The following is a 17,254-nucleotide window of genomic DNA, read 5'->3' as shown; positions in this document are numbered from 1 at the left end:
CACGAAGTTGCTTACATCAGGTGAATAACACGATACCCACATTGGCCACCAATGCAGTTAAGGCAAATGTTAATAAAATAATTCAAAATCCTTTACAAGAACAATGATTCGTGGATGGATTTTTACCCTCTTAATGTGTGCATTGAATCATGTATAATTTGATTGGTTCATAAGATCCTGAAGCCATTATCGATTGTACATGTACCACAATGACAAATTGATTAATAAATCGATGCTACCATCCCTATAAAAAACGTATTGAATTGTGGAGGGATTAATCCTTATCCTTGCCATCAGCTAAATTTGAGCTATATGCAAGTCCCCTCTGCTCCTAGTTACAAATATTTTTAACAAACTTTCTTGCATACAAATTATATAATTGTGTGCAGGAGGAAATGCATAACATTCAAATAGCGCAAACACCACCATGGTGATAGGTGCAGGGACAATCAAGATGGTTGCTTAGATTTTCAAAACATTTATTTTCAGTTTTGTACAACTTTGAATCTGGGTTATAATATAAGACAGCCTTAATAGTACCCATTGTTTGGCATATTATAAACACGTAGCTATCATTTTGTGTATTTAATCACCACACCCAAATACATCTTGCACATCATAAGTATTATTGGTTCTTTCAGTAAAGTCACGTAGAAGGGAAATAAAGTAATACAAATATTATTTCCCTTCTACGTGACTTTACTGAGAACCAAGAATATGAATCCCTGCAGTCACGAAAGCTTTAAATCGAAATTTAAATCATAAGTGTTGATAAAGGTGTGGCAAAACCTTAACATAATTTTCCAAACCGAATTGCCGTTTACTTCTATGTAAAAACAACTGCACCTCTCAAAAGCGGCTGTGTAGATGCAGGCTATTTCAGTTTTCCACTAATGATCAAGCTCACCCTGCCACCTTCAACAGAACGAGACTGCAGGCAACATTTTCTCAGAAGGGTGCCCTCCCTCTCACCATTAGCACTGCTTGCTTCATCCATTTGAATGTTTTAAATCCTGCTGTCAGTTATAATTAAGCATGGCCATATCCTGTGGGATTTGCGCACAGTATCAATTCGATTGGAGAAACACTGCAGTTAATGCTCTGGTTTACATTGCAGGAGGGAAAAAAATGTGTGTCAATTACACATTAAATAAAACTTGTAAATCATCACACTTTCCTTAGAAAGGGTGGCACTTCAATTTTGAACGAAACCATTTCACCCCCGAATGTCATCCTTACATAGCACAGGTTAGTGCTTTCTATACTCGGTGAAAGAAAAAAGCAAAGATTTAATATGCTGTTTGATAGGGGCTGCCCAATGTGCTTGGGTGAGCAGTATGGGGTGGGAGGTCAGGCGGGAGAGCGCAATCAGTCCCCGTAGAGCATGCGGAAGGCGGGCCCGATCTCAGCAATCATGTCCACGGTGGTGGTGGAGCGGCCGTGCTTGAGGAAGGCTTGGCGGTTGCACTGCCGCGTGAGAGTGCACGCTCCGTACGCCCCCAGCAGCGTCGGGTTCACACTATGGGAACACGCGCTCGTTGTGGCTTTGTGGTTGCACAATTGAACAAAAACAAGACACTGCATATTTAAAATATATATTAAAATATTGCTTTGAACAGACAAAATACTTGAATATCACTTAAACAACATTTCCAATAATCATGCTTTTGGCAAGGGTGCTTCAGGGCAGACGGTGGCCATAATATTTAAACAAACTTAGATTTGGAGAAGGCATCTTGTAAGTTACTTTGTAATACCTTAAAAAGTAGTAAATGGGGGACTTGCTTTGAGCAATTTTTTGTTGTCAAATACTGTTCGAGACTTAAAATAGCAAAACATTTAATGAACTCAATACAATTCTGGGTGCATCAACCTTTTATAATATAACCAGTGAGTTATAATTTTAACTTAAAAATTAAATTAATTGAAACCAGTTGACACAAGGCTTGTACAATTTAGACTTTAATGCGTGCTTGATCAGCTTTATCTTGTTGGTATTTGCGAGTGTGAAATGTCCGTGATATGGGGGCACATTCATTACCCGTTGGAGACGGTGGGGTTGGCGGCGAGGGCCCAGTAAACCATGATGCCCGTGGCACCAGAAAGGAGGTCGCCCTGGCCACCGCACCTGCGGTAGCTGCCTTCGTGCTCACACACGAGCACTGATGGAGATAAGCGGCGCAGGGCAAAGCGCCGATGTGTTATCGTGGAATTGCACGATCAGGGGTGGAGCCCCCATTTACTTCCTCCAGACACGAGCGGCTGCATTTGCTTTGCAGCATGGCAGCTTTTGAGCAGTGCAAGTGACTTGCACCAGGTGCAGTGTAAAGAAATATCTGTAATTTTAAACCACTACCAGCTGCTATTTTAGCTATCAGAATCTTTATCCTGGAGAAATCCAATGAGCCTTGAAGCTCTTTCACAGATATCCAGTTTCAAGAGTATATATTTTTTATATGCATGCATATGTATGACATCACGGTTGAATCAGACTTGGAGATAGCATCCAACTACAAACTTTGGTGAACAAATCTTTTTTGAGGTTTCTACAGCCTGTGGTGGCCGCAGTGGTCACTGTATAATAAAATAATAAACTGTGGTGGAACCGCACGTGGTTTAGAAAGAAAAAAGGACCAAACTGCTTCTGTCGTGTACTTTGCTGGTTCAACAACATTAGTTTTTAGTGCCATTCAGGATAGAAGCCTCTCAACCGCAATACAGTCACTCACCGGTCTCCCCGTCAGACACCAGGTCTTCCTGCCCTTTCTGCACGATGGTGACGTTTCCCAGGGCGAGGCACAGCTGCGTGAGCGCCGCGTATTTGTTCCCTTGCACAGCCGTGCCCTCTCCCAGCTGTGGGCCAGACTCAGCATGACCACAAAGGATGGCGTCATGTCTGACGTCGTGATACTGATGCACACCTGTCCGTCACCTGTGTACACTCCCTCTCTCTGGGATTATATAGCTACCAAGTTCATGGGAGGCTAAACTGGGACACATGATGGTGAGTGGGCAGTTTCTCCGGCCATCAGCCATCAACTTTTACATAGCCACAATTAAAACACTTGCTCTTTCTGACCTTGACCCCACCAAATATGTGAATCCATTCACTACTTAGATAGCCCCACCCTTTGCCTGTAACAAGCGTCAAGCATAAGGCTAGAAAATCTTACAATGGAACAAAATCCGAATTTTTTTCAATTGCTTTTGGACACGCTTTCTGAAGCCTGGTCTGTCTTGGCCAAACCAAGGAATTTGGTAGTAGCCTTGTAGTTTTAACAAGTATGACTGCTGAGTATTTCTCCATTGGTAGAAGCATTGCTCTTGAGAGATGGTGAGTTCAAGTCCAGATCATTATGCTAGTCATCAACTTATTAAACCTAATTGCCATCTTAATCGTCAACATTTCATCAACTGTCAACATTTCACATCATCATCATTACAAAATGCAATAATCAGATTAACTTCATAATGGGTGTAACCGTTTTCATGACCATCATGATCCCTCACGGTCGTCTGCTGCAGCCGGTTGAACTCAATGGCGTTGGGGGTGAGGATGATGCACCGGTGTCCATGTATAAGAGCAGGGTTCTGTGTCACCAGCCACAGGCCATCCTGAGTGCACGTCACATGCAATACCACGGGAGAGAGCAAGCTGATGGGAGTGCCCTTATGCTAAAATGTCCACTTATGTTTCACATTTGTTGTAATTGAAGGAAATAGTTTTACATCACCTGTTGAATTGCATTCATGGTGCGCCAATGAGTTAAACAGTTATATTAGTTTTAGATGTATTTCATTCACAGCATAACAAAGTTATTAGAATTCTGCACCATCTTCTGGCTGCAGCTAAATATGGTCAATATACACCTGTGGGAGTGTGCATAACAGATTGTGTACTTACAGCATCAATGACAATAGGAATCCCTTTGCTCTTTGCCTTCTCAATAATAATCTGTTCAGAAATGGATGAAAAAGAACATCAGTTCCCAATACATCCGGAGAGACCTGGCAATTGTAAAAAGGTGCATCATGTCCACATCAGAGCAAAATGCTACCAGGATTGTATAGTTGATATTCACCCTTTTTGGAAAAAAAACATGCATACAAAGCATAAACTGAACTTGTAAGACAACCTGCTTAGCACATCTGTTTGTTGGCATCTGTTTGTTGGCATCATCTGTTTGTTGGCATCATCAATCTATTTCATTAAGAGCTCAGTGGAAATCGTTGGGCTTTCAACGCACTTGTTGCCATATGAAGTGATCATGCATGGGCAAGGTCATGATATGAACTGTGGACTAGAGTCCTACATTAGTTGGGTGCCATTTTTCAGGGTACACATTAGCTCTTGTTCATCCCATCATGTTCACGTCATGTCCGGCCTGCATCTCAATAGGAAAGCTTAAAAACAGCCGTGACCCGCTTCGCAGGTCACCCGTGGGTACCTGACCCGATACACGTCACTATCTATGACTCATAAAAGTGAGCCCAGAGAAATCTCCTTATCTCCATATCAAGGCCAAGAATCGTAGTAACCGAGTGCCATGATGAAGAGTCATTGTGTGGCCGCTGAAGCTCAGTGTTTTCCTCGCTGGGTTTTCTATTTTGCTTCGCGTGTTCCCGGGCAGCCCAAGGCTGACCTTGACATTCTCCAGGATCTCGGGGTCACGGCCGAGCCCCGGCCCAACCACCAGGGAGTTAAGACGTGGCAACCATGTGTCCATCTCCTGCCCAATGTTCTCGTGGTCCCTACACAATGACACCGAGCACACAAACACGCACGTTACTCTCGTGTGCACACTGCACCGTTGCTTCACTTAACACCGTGGGTGAAGAATGGTGTTGAATTTAATTTATTCGTCATTGCTAAAATTCAATCATTGGTACAATAGTTAAGATGCGATAGTTAAGCGATTGTTACATCGCAAGTTTGAGAGAGGTGGCAGTGACTCGTGGAGAGCTTCTTCCAATAGTGGATTGACCATAGCTGTACGTATGTAGAACTTCTTTCGCACCGTACGTAGCCAACCATGCTAATCAGAGGTGCGGCCGATGATAATGGAGTTAAGCTGCAAGGGACCATAAGAAAAAAACTCACTAAACCTTATTTGCTATTTGCAGCTGGTTCCTAACCACTAGCATTAAAGAGGCCGACTCATCTTTGTTATGACATTGCAATGAAGTAATTTGGCAAACGTATATCGGTTTCACATTTATAAGGGACTTTTCGTTCTGTGGCTGATACCCTCCTGCCACAAGTTGCAATTGAGCCTTTCGAAGGAGCGATTCCCCCTATAACAAGAGGAATCATTATTATCTCATGGCTTGTAACACCAGTTAGGATGCAGCCTTGGGTCCACGACACCTAGTAATTATGTATTTGGTTTACATGTTACATGCTCTTGCATGACCTTAAACAAGACATTTAACATCTTGCTACATATTCAAATCCATAAGTAACCTTTTGATTGTATGGGTCTTCCAGACCTGACGAATGAAATAATGTAAGGGAATTTCTGGGCTTCATCCACTGCTGAATGTCCAATCTAGTCAATGGGGACATCTTCAGTAATTGGGATGCCATTATGAAGTTGCTCAAGGGGCTTTATCGGTGTGTGGATCATGAAGGTGCCCAGGCTGTGATAGAGGTCCACTTACAGGATTGGGTGAACGATGAGCTCGGGGCTGTAGGACTTGATAACCACCGCTGTGTCCTTCGTGCAGAACACGTGGGAGAGGTCGGCTCCCTGGGAGCGACGCACACAGAGACAAGTGAGACTGGCAGCGTGTGGAGAGAAGCACTGATCAGACACTGCCAGGCAGCAGCATGGGCATGCAGTCCCGGTGTGGTACAGACCTACACCACCCTGCCCTTACATTTTAGATCCACACTTTGCTCGTACAAACACATACCACCACAGTTGTGTAAGTTTCAAAATATATTTAATGTCATATATTTCTCCGTAAAATATTTATGGAGTCTCAAAACTAGTTTCAAGGTGGGTCCTGCATTGGAAAGTTTGGCAAATTAATGTTGAATTAAGTGTGAGGTTGGAGGAATCCAGAGACAAGAGAAAGTTTTGCATTGACAATTTCACAACTCATTTGCTGTACTGCAATCTCCTGGCCACCTTAAGGCACAGCAGGAGTTTCACAATCCTATAGTTCCACCCATCTGTTTCCTCCAAAGCAATAGATTTCAGGCTTGTGCCACTATGATTGGCTCACTAAAACCGCCACAGTTCAGGTCATTGTATAGTCTGCTTTTATAACTTAGAAGTTGACCATCCCTTCAGCTGAAGATTAAGTTTACTGGATTGGATGACAAATTGACATTGCCTATTCTAGTTTCTTGTGATCTATAAGCATTGCATGCATGAGGTTTGCACAATTATATAACTATGTCAACAGTGCACTTGCGAGTAAATATGTACGTTGAATTTTGTGGTTGTACTGTTCTTTTTTCCTGAGCGAAGATATTTGATACAGTATTAAGCACCCCAGACCTCCCTTGCGGATGATATGTCTCAATTTACTTTCCCCTGGTTATAAACTTGACGCATGTATTCACTTACATATAGCTCAGCACAGCATGCAGTTCCGTCACACAGTTGTAAAACATAACACACATGTCCTGCTGGCAGGTTCTGCAAAACTTTCAAACATTACATATCCACTCTGACCAATTAACCACCCTTACACGGAGACCTAATATTTGTAGACATCCGACATTTTCAAATCTCCGCCTATACTTCAGTCCCTAGCGAGTCGGATATTGCAACGTTGTACCATGCCGGGTCAACTGGCGGAGGTGGAAGTGGCCGCGCAAAGATTATTACCACTTTCAAAGCAGAGATGGCAGCAAAATACGGCGCTCCAGCATAGCTGTAGGATACACAGACAAAAGAACATCAATTGTATACATACCACAATATCTAGGTTCAACATATTTGGCAGAAAAGCTGTTATTGTAATGGTAGAAAGCAAAAATGCAACAATTTGTTCGCGTTAATTCTTATGCTCACTATAATAAATGCATGATATTGTACATCATATAATTGAAAATATGATTTAAGCAAATATATGCAAATGATAAGTATAATGGAACGGATTAAATTAGATAGATCAAAACATTAACATGAGACAAACAGCACAGCAGAAATAGGACAATACAATAATTGGTTTCTACATTGAATCCTAACAATTCATTGAATCGCGAGTTGGGGAGCAGAGTAATTTATCATTAAATGACACCAGTGTCTAATATGGTAGTTGTATTTTACTTTTGAGACTAGTCTGGAGGAAATGCTTCACAAGTAGACTTAAAACTCAGTGACAGTCTGCCATAGGGTCAAGCTTGCTGACAAAAGTCATTCATTCCACTAATCATCTAAAATAATGTAAACTGGGACATCTATTCGTAACGACAAAATCCACCTTTGTTTTTCATCCCGGAAAAACAAATATGGATCATAGATATGGCTACGAAAATCTACGTTTTAGTCACACGATTGTCTGTAAAACGGGGGGGGGGGGGCGGGTAAGATTGAACTTTGCGAGTGAGACAACACCAACAAAACACCAACAACGGACGGAGACGTGTGCGAGTTGAATGAACCCACTCCCGTGAGCCGCCCACGATTCCGACGCGGCCGGCTTGGCCTTTGTGTTTTGAGGGAGAGAGCGGAGGGATGATGCCTCGTACTTGCTCCAGAGGGCTCGCCATCCGACCTGTACACGACAAAGATCCACCGTATAGGCTTAACAGCATTTGCCCCAACAGCCTGTTAGCGAGCACCTATGAAGGCCGGCACGGCACACGAGGGGGTGGGTGGCCAACACCACGCCTGGCCGCCTTTGTCTCCCCAGTGGCGATGTTTACACACCGGACCTGGTACTTATTTGAGGCCGGGTCGACCTCGGGGAGGCCCACGACTGGTTCAGATAATCGTCACTAGTTGGCCATGAGTGTGAATCGAACTTGGGTTGCCGGGTTCGTAGCGCAGCACTTTAACCACTGCACTGCTGTTCCCCACTACCGTCCACGACAAATACAGACACACATGTACACAGCTACAGGCATAGACACAAACATGCACACCCTGTTGGAGAAGATTATTACAGTATTGTTATGACATAACTATTTCTTAGGTTCCTTTAAATGCATATAATCCTTAATAGATGGTACAACATCTAAAGCATATTTAAATAACATGGAAAACTGAATAAAAAAATATAATTGATGTAAAGATGCTAAATTGGTAAACGAATTTAAAATAACTGCGCAGTTTTTGCACAAGTTACTGATGACCAGTGGTGGGACCATCACCGCTTCAGAACTCTGTTTTACTCAGGGGTGGCTGGAATTTCATCAACCTGGGATCTCAATTTTGCCTACTCCATGCTGACACAAAAACTGTGTGCCACATCTTAAGCACGTGGATCAAGCGCGCTTCGGACCTCAAAGCAAAATGCTCTTTGCAAAACCCATCTCATTCATGTGGGCACCACCATCAGCACTTCCTCCATCCTTCCGCTTCCCCTGACCTGTGAAGGTCAGTCGCTTGGCGCAAGTCTGCGCAACACTCTGCTGCAGGCGCCTCTTCCTCTTCTTGCCCGACTTGGATGCCTCCTCGTTGTCCTCGATCGCCTCCACCACCACGGTCCCGGCCTCGGCGTGCACCGTGGCCTGCGTGGCGGCCGTGAGGATGCTGGCCGACGGGATGTCAATGGTCTCGAAGACGTACTGCACGCCCTCGGTCACGCCGTCGCTTGGCTCCATCTTGGTGGACAGGTGCTGGATGGCGAAGGAGACCTCGTCGGGCGGGTAGAGCTTCTCAAACTCGGCCGGGTGCTTGGAGCGGATGTGTTTGCGCAGGTTGCTGGTGCTCTGGCGGTACGCGAGAAAATTCTGGCAAAGCTTGCACTGGGCCAGCTTGGTGATGTTGTTGGGAGTCTCAAATACCTCCCACACCTTGGAGTAGCACTTGAGGCTGGTCATGGTTGCATGATGTGGTTCCGAAACGTGGACACGTGGGGCAGGGTTTCGGATAATGCCCCCTCTTTCTGTGTGGGTATGCACGGACCTATCAGGCCAATGAGCTTGACACCACTACTCATGTATTATTACTGTAGTATTGCAGTGAAAGTACACAGTTATGTAGAACTTCTTTCGCACCGTACGTAGCCAACCGTGCTAATAGGAGGTGCGGGGAAGGACAACAAACTAACACACAAAAAGCAATTATATACCGATATAGCCATGCAGATATTATAGTATTGTACAGTATTATACTATGCTGTCTTGTAGAGTACACACGAGATTGAGACTTGCTTGGTTAAACGTACAATAGGCTACGATTCCAAGTCAGTGCCTGGAGTGCTGTTGTCTACACACACACACGTGTTCACTAAACACTCGCCACACTGGTGCTCACTAAACACTCGCCACACTCGTGTTCACTAAACACTCGCCACACTACACACACGTGTTCATTAAACACTCGCCACACTACACACACGTGTTCACTAAACACTCGCCACACTACACACTCGTGTTCACTAAACACTCGCCACACTCGTGCTCACTAAACACTCGCCACACTCGTGTTCACTAAACACTCGCCACACTAAACACACGTGTTCACTAAACACTCGCCACACTCAGCACGTGTTCACTAAACACTCGCCACACTCGTGTTCACTAAACACTCGCCACACTAAACAAACGTGTTCACTAAACACTCGCCACACTCAGCACGTGTTCACTAAACACTCGCCACACTCAGCACGTGTTCACTAAACACTCGTCACACTCGTGCTCACTAAACACTCGCCACACTCGTGTTCACTAAACACTCGCCACACTCGTGTTCACTAAACACTCGCCACACTCGTGTTCACTAAACACTCGCCACACTCGTGTTCACTAAACACTCGCCACACTAAACACACGTGTTCACTAAACACTCACCACACTACACACACGTGTTCACTAAACACTCGCCACACTACACACACGTGTTCACTAAACACTCGCCACACTCAGCACGTGTTCACTAAACACTCGCCACACTAAACACTCGCCACACTCGTGTTCACTAAACACTCGCCACACTCGTGTTCACTAAACACTCGCCACACTCGTGTTCACTAAACACTCGCCACACTCGTGTTCACTAAACACACGTGTTCACTAAACACTCGCCACACTCGTGTTCACTAAACACTCGCCACACTTAGCACGTGTTCACTAAACACTCGCCACACTCGTGCTCACTAAACACTCGCCACACTCGTGTTCACTAAACACTCGCCACACTCGTGTTCACTAAACACTCGCCACACTAAACACACGTGTTCACTAAACACTCGCCACACTCGTGTTCACTAAACACTCGCCACACTCGTGCTCACTAAACACTCGCCACACTCGTGCTCACTAAACACTCGCCGCACTAAACACACGTGTTCACTAAACACTCGCCACACTCAGCACGTGTTCACTAAACACTCGCCACACTCGTGCTCAATAAACACTCGCCGCACTAAACACACGTGTTCACTAAACACTCGCCACACTCAGCACGTGTTCACTAAACACTCGCCACACTCGTGCTCACTAAATACTCGCCACACTCGTGCTCACTAAACACTCGCCACACTCGTGCTCACTAAACACTCGCTACACTAAACACACGTGTTCACTAAACACTCGCCACACTCAGCACGTGTTCACTAAACACTCGCCACACTCGTGCTCACTAAACACTCGCTACACTAAACACACGTGTTCACTAAACACTCGCTACACTAAACACACGTGTTCACTAAACACTCGCCGCACTCATCACATGTGCGCTGGTCACGCCTCCCACAACACACACGTCTGCAACTTCTCTCTCTCTTGCACACACACGATATGCACCAACGCAAAACAAGTTAATTGAACACGCACACAAGACTGCGCACTGAAGGCACGTACAAATAACGCATGCACAGACACACACGTTACGCACGTGTACCCACAGACACGAGCGCGTTAAAGATACTTGTACTATGAGCACATGCCCGCAGACACACATCCACTAATCAGACATACAAAAACGTGCGCTTACCACGATTCAATTGCAACACATGCGTCCGATTGCTGAACGAACACATCGGAGGCCTCCACTCATCACACACCAAGCGCTTGGCCACAGACGAACCACGACACTTCGCTAATCTCAAGGGGCTTCTGCCTGCAACCCATCCAACAAATTGGATCACGGCCGTCTGGAACGCTCTTCCCTCGGGTTATTAGGAATCCACTGGAGCTACGCACTTTTAAATACGGACTGAGAACGGAGAGTGTTTAGAACTGCTGCGTTTTGTGTTTGGTTTGCGGTCCTTCCACCGCACCTCCGACAACAAGCGAAAGAAGTTCAACACGCATGCGAACAAGTTACCTGGCAAACCACGCAAAGATAAACGCAGCACTATTAGCCTGCCACGTGCATGTGGATGCTGCCGTGCACAAGTGACAGCAGCAGCAGCAGCCACCAGCACCGCACACGCAGCGACCTGCACGGGATTAAGACTCTCTAAGCGGCCTCCATCTCACAGCTCGTCAACCACTACGGGGGACACTTCATGGAACACTCCGTTTACTCGAGCCACGACCCTCACCCACATACGGGCGTACAGCCTTGACACACATTGAGACACACACAGAGACACACACACACACACAGACACACACACACAGAGACACACACACAGAGACACACACACACAGAGACACACACACAGAGACACACACACAGAGACACACAGGCACACACAGAGACACACAGGCACACACAGAGACACACAGGCACACACACAGAGAGACACAGGCACACACAGAGACACACACAGGCACACACACAGAGAGACACACAGGCACACACAGAGAGACACACAGGCACACACACACTGAGACACACAGGCAGAGATACACACACAGGCACACACACACACAGAGACACACACACACACAGAGACACACACACACACACAGAGACACACAGGCACACACACAGAGACACACAGGCACACACACAGAGAGACACAGGCACACACACAGAGAGACACAGGCACACACAGAGAGACACAGGCACACACAGAGACACACACAGGCACACACACAGAGAGACACACAGGCACACACAGAGAGACACACAGACACACAGGCAGAGATACACACACAGGCAGAGATACACACACAGGCAGAGATACACACACAGGCACACACACAGGCACAGACACACACAGGCACACACACAGAGACACACACACAGGCACACACAGAGAGACACACAGGCAGAGATACACACACAGGCAGAGATACACACACACAGGCAGAGATACACACACAGGCAGAGATACACACACAGGCAGAGATACACACACAGGCAGAGATACACACACAGGCACACACACAGAGACACACACACAGGCACACACAGAGAGACACACAGGCACACACACACTGAGACACACAGGCAGAGATACACACACAGGCAGAGATACACACACAGGCACACACACACACAGAGACACACACACACAGGCACACACACAGAGAGACACAGGCACACACAGAGACACACACAGGCACACACACAGAGAGACACACAGGCACACACAGAGAGACACACAGGCACACACACACTGAGACACACAGGCAGAGATACACACACAGGCAGAGATACACACACAGGCACACACACAGGCACAGACACACACAGGCACACACACAGAGACACACACACAGGCACACACACAGACACACACAGGCACACACACAGAGAGACACACACACCGACAGACACACACAAACACCGACACACACACGGACACACCACACAGAGACACACAGAGACACACAGACACACACGTGAGGGGTTTCCTCCGTGCCGGGTCTCAGACCCGGGATCGAATCCTCCGGCTCCGGTTCCGCGGCTCTCGGCTCCTTGCGCGGTCCCACAAAATGGCGTTGGAACCGTGGCGGGGTGGGGGCTGCTACTGAATATTCATGAGTTGCGGGGTGGGCGTGGCTCGCTGTGATGACGTTGGGGGAGGAGTCGGGGCTGCGATGTGGGGGGGGGGCTGCGATGTGGGTGGGGGGGGGCTGCGATGTGGGTGGGGGGGGCTGCCATGTGGGTGGGGGGGGGCTGCCATGTGGGTGGGGGGGGCTGCGATGTGGGGGGGGGGGCTGCGATGTGGGTGGGGGGGCTGCGATGTGGGGGGGGGGGCTGCCATGTGGGTGGGGGGGGCTGCGATGTGGGGGGGGGGCTGCGATGTGGGTGGGGGGGGGGCTGCCATGTGGGTGGGGGGGGCTGCCATGCGGGTGGGGGGGGGCTGCCATGTGGGTGGGGGGGGGCAGTCGCCCTCCAGCAACAACGCAGGGCAGAACGGCGACGATCACAAAAAATACAGTTTAATAAAACATCACGACGCTTCGATCGCAACACAAGCTATCTACATGTCAACATCAGAGGGCTTTTGATTAAATTAAGTCAACTAAAACTAGAAGTAGCAAATCTTGACCCGGACATATTTTGCCTAACAGAAACATTTCTCACTCCTGCCGTCAATGACTTGCAGATTACGATTGACAACTACAACCTTTTTCGGCTTGACCGAGGATCTAAAGGAGGTGGAATTGCCATCTATGTTCGTAATACTATTGCATGTTCACCAGCTCACTCCTTGTTTAAAAAATGTTGCTTTGAAGGTCTGGCTCTCAGAATAACTCTCCCTAATAATCAACACATATTGGTAGTGTGCTGCTATAGACCGCCTAGTGGTAAGGATGTTGAAGCTGCATCTGCACTGAGAGAGCTTCTTGGGGGCCTCCCTAAAGGTGAAATAGTTTTAGTGGGTGATCTAAATTGGAATTGGCTAAACCCGCCGGCCGTGGCCACAAATTTTGCAGATGAATTTAACCTGTTTCAATTAATAAATGTCCCCACAAGACCCAACCTAAAAAATCCGGGACAGTCATCTCTGCTTGACGTCCTATTGACAAATGCCCCTCACAATTTCGCACTGACTGGTGTTCTAGGTAATAACCTTAGTGATCACTCCTTCATTTTTGGGGTGAGATCATCAGCCAGACACAAAGCCCCCCCTAAATTGGTTGAGAAGCACTCCATGAGACACTTCAGCATACAGGCATTTACTAATGATGTGCTTCACTCGGATATTGACAAGGTCTGTGATATTCCAAACCTGACTACGGCTTGGGAGACCTTCAGGTACACGTTTCTACAAATTCTTAACAAACATGCTCCGTTGGTTAAATTTAAAACTAAAGGCAATCGTCCACCATGGTTTGATCCTTTGATTACAAAACTCATGAAAACTAGAGACAAGGCTTGGGCATGTGCTCAGAAAAGTAATTTGGTTAATGACTGGCTAGAATACAGGATTTTAAGGAATAGATGCGTCAAAAAAATACGGCATGCAAAAAATGACTACTTCTCTTCTACTCTCCTTGAATCTCATGGAAATGCCAGGATTTTCTGGAAAACAATCAAATGTATCGAAAAAGCATCCAAAACAGATCATCTGCCCGTTCAGCTTAACCGAAATGGGGAATATTTTTCAGATCCCCAAAAAATAGTTGACAATTTTAACCTTCATTTTTCTGAAGCTGGTACCCTATTTGATAATCTATTGGGAGTCACCCCTGCTCATGCAAATTCCTACACCCCTATCCAAACATTAAGCGAATTTAGTTTTCAGCCAATCCACGAAAGTAATGTTCTGAAACAACTGTCCTTCCTCAAAGGGTCCTCCTCTACCGGAGCAGATAGTATTCCCGTCTTTGCTCTACTAAGTGTTGGTCACCTAATATACAAACCTATAGCCCATATTTTCAACCTGTCCATCAAAGAAGCATCAGTTCCTCTAGAATGGAAACATTCCTATGTTCGTCCACTTCACAAAGGGGGCCCTAAAGATGATCCAAATAACTACCGACCTATCTCAATTTTGTCCCCGTTGATGAAAATTTTTGAAAAATTATTGAACTACCAAATTATCAGTTTCCTGTCCGCCAACAATCTATTACATCTAAAACAATCTGGGTTCCGAAAAAAATACAGCACCACATCTGCTGCATTAGACTCTATGAATCACATTTACAGTAGCCTTGATAATAAGCAGTACTGCGCCTGTCTTTTTCTTGACTTGTCCAAAGCTTTTGATACAGTAGACCACAACATCCTGCTTAGTAAAATAAGTTGCCTCGGTTTTTCCGAAAACACAGTAAAATGGTTAAAAAATTACCTCTTTTCTCGCACCCAAACTGTATTCACAGATGGTTGGAGGTCAAACAGTGTTAAGATAACAAAAGGGGTTCCACAGGGTTCCATTCTCGGCCCCCTCTTGTTCTCTCTTTATGTAAATGACTTGGGCACTGAACTGGATTATTCCAGGGTAAATCTTTTTGCAGATGACACGGTACTAATTACTGCTGGCCGCTCTCCGGATGACGTGATTGCTAAGCTCCAGAGTGATTTCAACAAACTACAACATCAGCTAGTTGCTCTTAAACTAGTCCTAAATCCTGCCAAAACCAAGGTGCTATGCTTCTCACCAGGACTAAAGCGGGAAGTTATTTTCCCCAAATTACATTCCTTAAATAATGATCAAATAGAGCAAGTTAAGATCTATAAGTATCTTGGGATCATCCTGGATTCAAAACTGAATTTTGAAGATCACATTGATTATATTGGGAAAAAGACAAAAATTAAAATTGGTTTTCTATATCGACACAAGCACTGCTTCCCCCCTATGTTCCGTTTGGAATTGATTAAAGCTACCATACTGCCTCTACTTGATTACTGTGACATTGTTTATAAATCAGCCCCAAGTACTGTACTGAAGAAGCTTGACTCAATGTATCACTCGGCCTTAAGATTTGCATTGAACTGCCCATATAGGACTCACCACTGTGACCTCTACATTGGGTCAAACTTAACATCTCTGAATGTTCGACGGCTTGTGCACCAGATCTTATTTATTCATGATGTACTTGCAAAAGAATCTGCAGATTACCTGCTGGATCTCATCTCTGTTTCAAAGAACAAATTTGACCTAAGGTCTACACTCATTTACCAGCTTAATATTCCCTATTGCCGTACATATACTGGAGGAAGGGCCTTTGCTATTGATGCCCCCAGGGTCTGGAATGCTGTTGCCAATAAATTGAAACTTGAGTCACTACCTATGAGATCTTCACTCAAAACTGCTCTAGAGGAGTTGTACACCCCTAGCTGCCAGTGCTATTCAGTGACCTAAAATAAAATGTTTCGCTCCGGATGATCGCTACAAAGTATGACCTGTGTTTTGATTTAGTGTACTGATCTTAAAGGTGGAGTGACTCATGCAGCCAGCTATGGCTGCAGGGTTTTGGTAGTACATGTTGTTTATGCCATTTATTGTGAAAATTCTGTCACAGTTCCTATGATTGCTTTTTCATTGCTTTCATGGCTTTATTTTGGTGATTTCGAAAAGTTTATTGGTTTAGCCATGTTTGTTTGTTGTAGTACAGAGTTAGACTGATGGCCTTAATTTAAGCTGTCTTGTGGTTGTTGTTGTTGTTGTTTGACTTGCATCCCACTGGGATTTTTGCACACAGCGTTGGTGTACGGTGTTTTTTCTGCAATATTTTGCTGTCTTTTCTTGGATTTTCTGTTTGCACTTAGTCACATATTCACTTTAAGATGTTTTTTTGTTCATGTTTTTGTTTTTTGTTTGTTGCGGTTGCACCCGATTCAAGAGCTGAATGGCTCACAGGGCTATACCTAATAAATGAACTTGAACTTGAACGTGACTTTACCGAAAGACCCAAAGAATATCAATACATTTTGTATCGAGGACTTCATGTTATCTTCTTGGTTCTTTCGGTAAAATCACGTAGAAGGGAAATAATACAAATAAAACATAATAAAATAATTATCTGTCGGAAAGACAGACCTGTTCTTCACCTGAGGACGGCTGCTTGCGTTGTGGCCGAAACGTCGTGAGATTTATTTTATTGTTTTATTTTTATTATTTTATTATTTCCCTTCTACGTGACTTTACCGAAAGAACCAAGAAGATGAATCCCTGCAGTCACGAAAGCATTAAATCGAGACTTCATGTTACTCAACAGCTATTAGCCAACTATTCGCATAGCAAACTTTAAAGATATTTAGAATATAATTATCGTGAC

At 45.3% G+C, this 17,254-nt stretch overlaps 1 protein-coding gene across 5 annotated transcripts; it reads right to left on the bottom strand.

Annotated features, from left to right (window-relative positions):
• Positions 1-462: 462 nt before the first annotated feature.
• NAXD (NAD(P)HX dehydratase) lies at positions 463-13,049 on the bottom strand. 5 transcript variants are annotated; one of them, XM_078600934.1, is made up of 11 exons: positions 12,958-13,049; positions 8,551-9,199; positions 7,626-7,734; positions 6,843-6,888; positions 5,662-5,750; positions 4,644-4,752; positions 3,905-3,955; positions 3,511-3,615; positions 2,730-2,853; positions 2,042-2,162; positions 463-1,519 (listed from the first exon to the last, which is right to left on the bottom strand). In XM_078600934.1, the coding sequence occupies exons 2-11, from the start codon at positions 9,002-9,004 to the stop codon at positions 1,369-1,371; spliced, it is 1,359 nt and encodes a 452-aa protein (XP_078457060.1). In that variant the 5' UTR covers positions 9,005-9,199; positions 12,958-13,049; the 3' UTR covers positions 463-1,368. The 5 variants fall into 5 exon arrangements, with proteins under 5 accessions (XP_078457060.1, XP_078457063.1, XP_078457062.1 ...); XM_078600937.1 differs by having other exon boundaries at positions 8,551-9,132; positions 12,958-13,018; XM_078600936.1 differs by lacking the exon at positions 12,958-13,049 and adding an exon at positions 12,924-12,941.
• Positions 13,050-17,254: the final 4,205 nt, after the last annotated feature.

This window comes from Lampetra planeri, chromosome 15, assembly GCF_965212315.1.
Source record: "Lampetra planeri chromosome 15, kcLamPlan1.2.h2, whole genome shotgun sequence".
Taxonomy (NCBI): Eukaryota; Metazoa; Chordata; class Hyperoartia; order Petromyzontiformes; family Petromyzontidae; genus Lampetra; species Lampetra planeri.
The sequence above is the reverse complement of the archived record's forward strand: the minus strand, read 5'-3'. Positions and strand labels throughout refer to the sequence as shown.

Bases quoted from the DNA above. Each gene is read 5' to 3' on its own strand.
- NAXD (XM_078600934.1), bottom strand. From the start codon at position 9,004: ATGACCAGCCTCAAGTGCTACTCCAAGGTGTGGGAGGTATTTGAGACT. The intron at 4,753-5,661 runs GTAAGTGGACCT...GTCATTGTGTAG, and splicing joins CTCATCGTTCACCCAATCCT to GGACCACGAGAACATTGGGC. The intron at 2,163-2,729 runs GTGAGTGACTGT...TATCTCCATCAG, and splicing joins GGTGTCTGACGGGGAGACCG to TGCTCGTGTGTGAGCACGAA.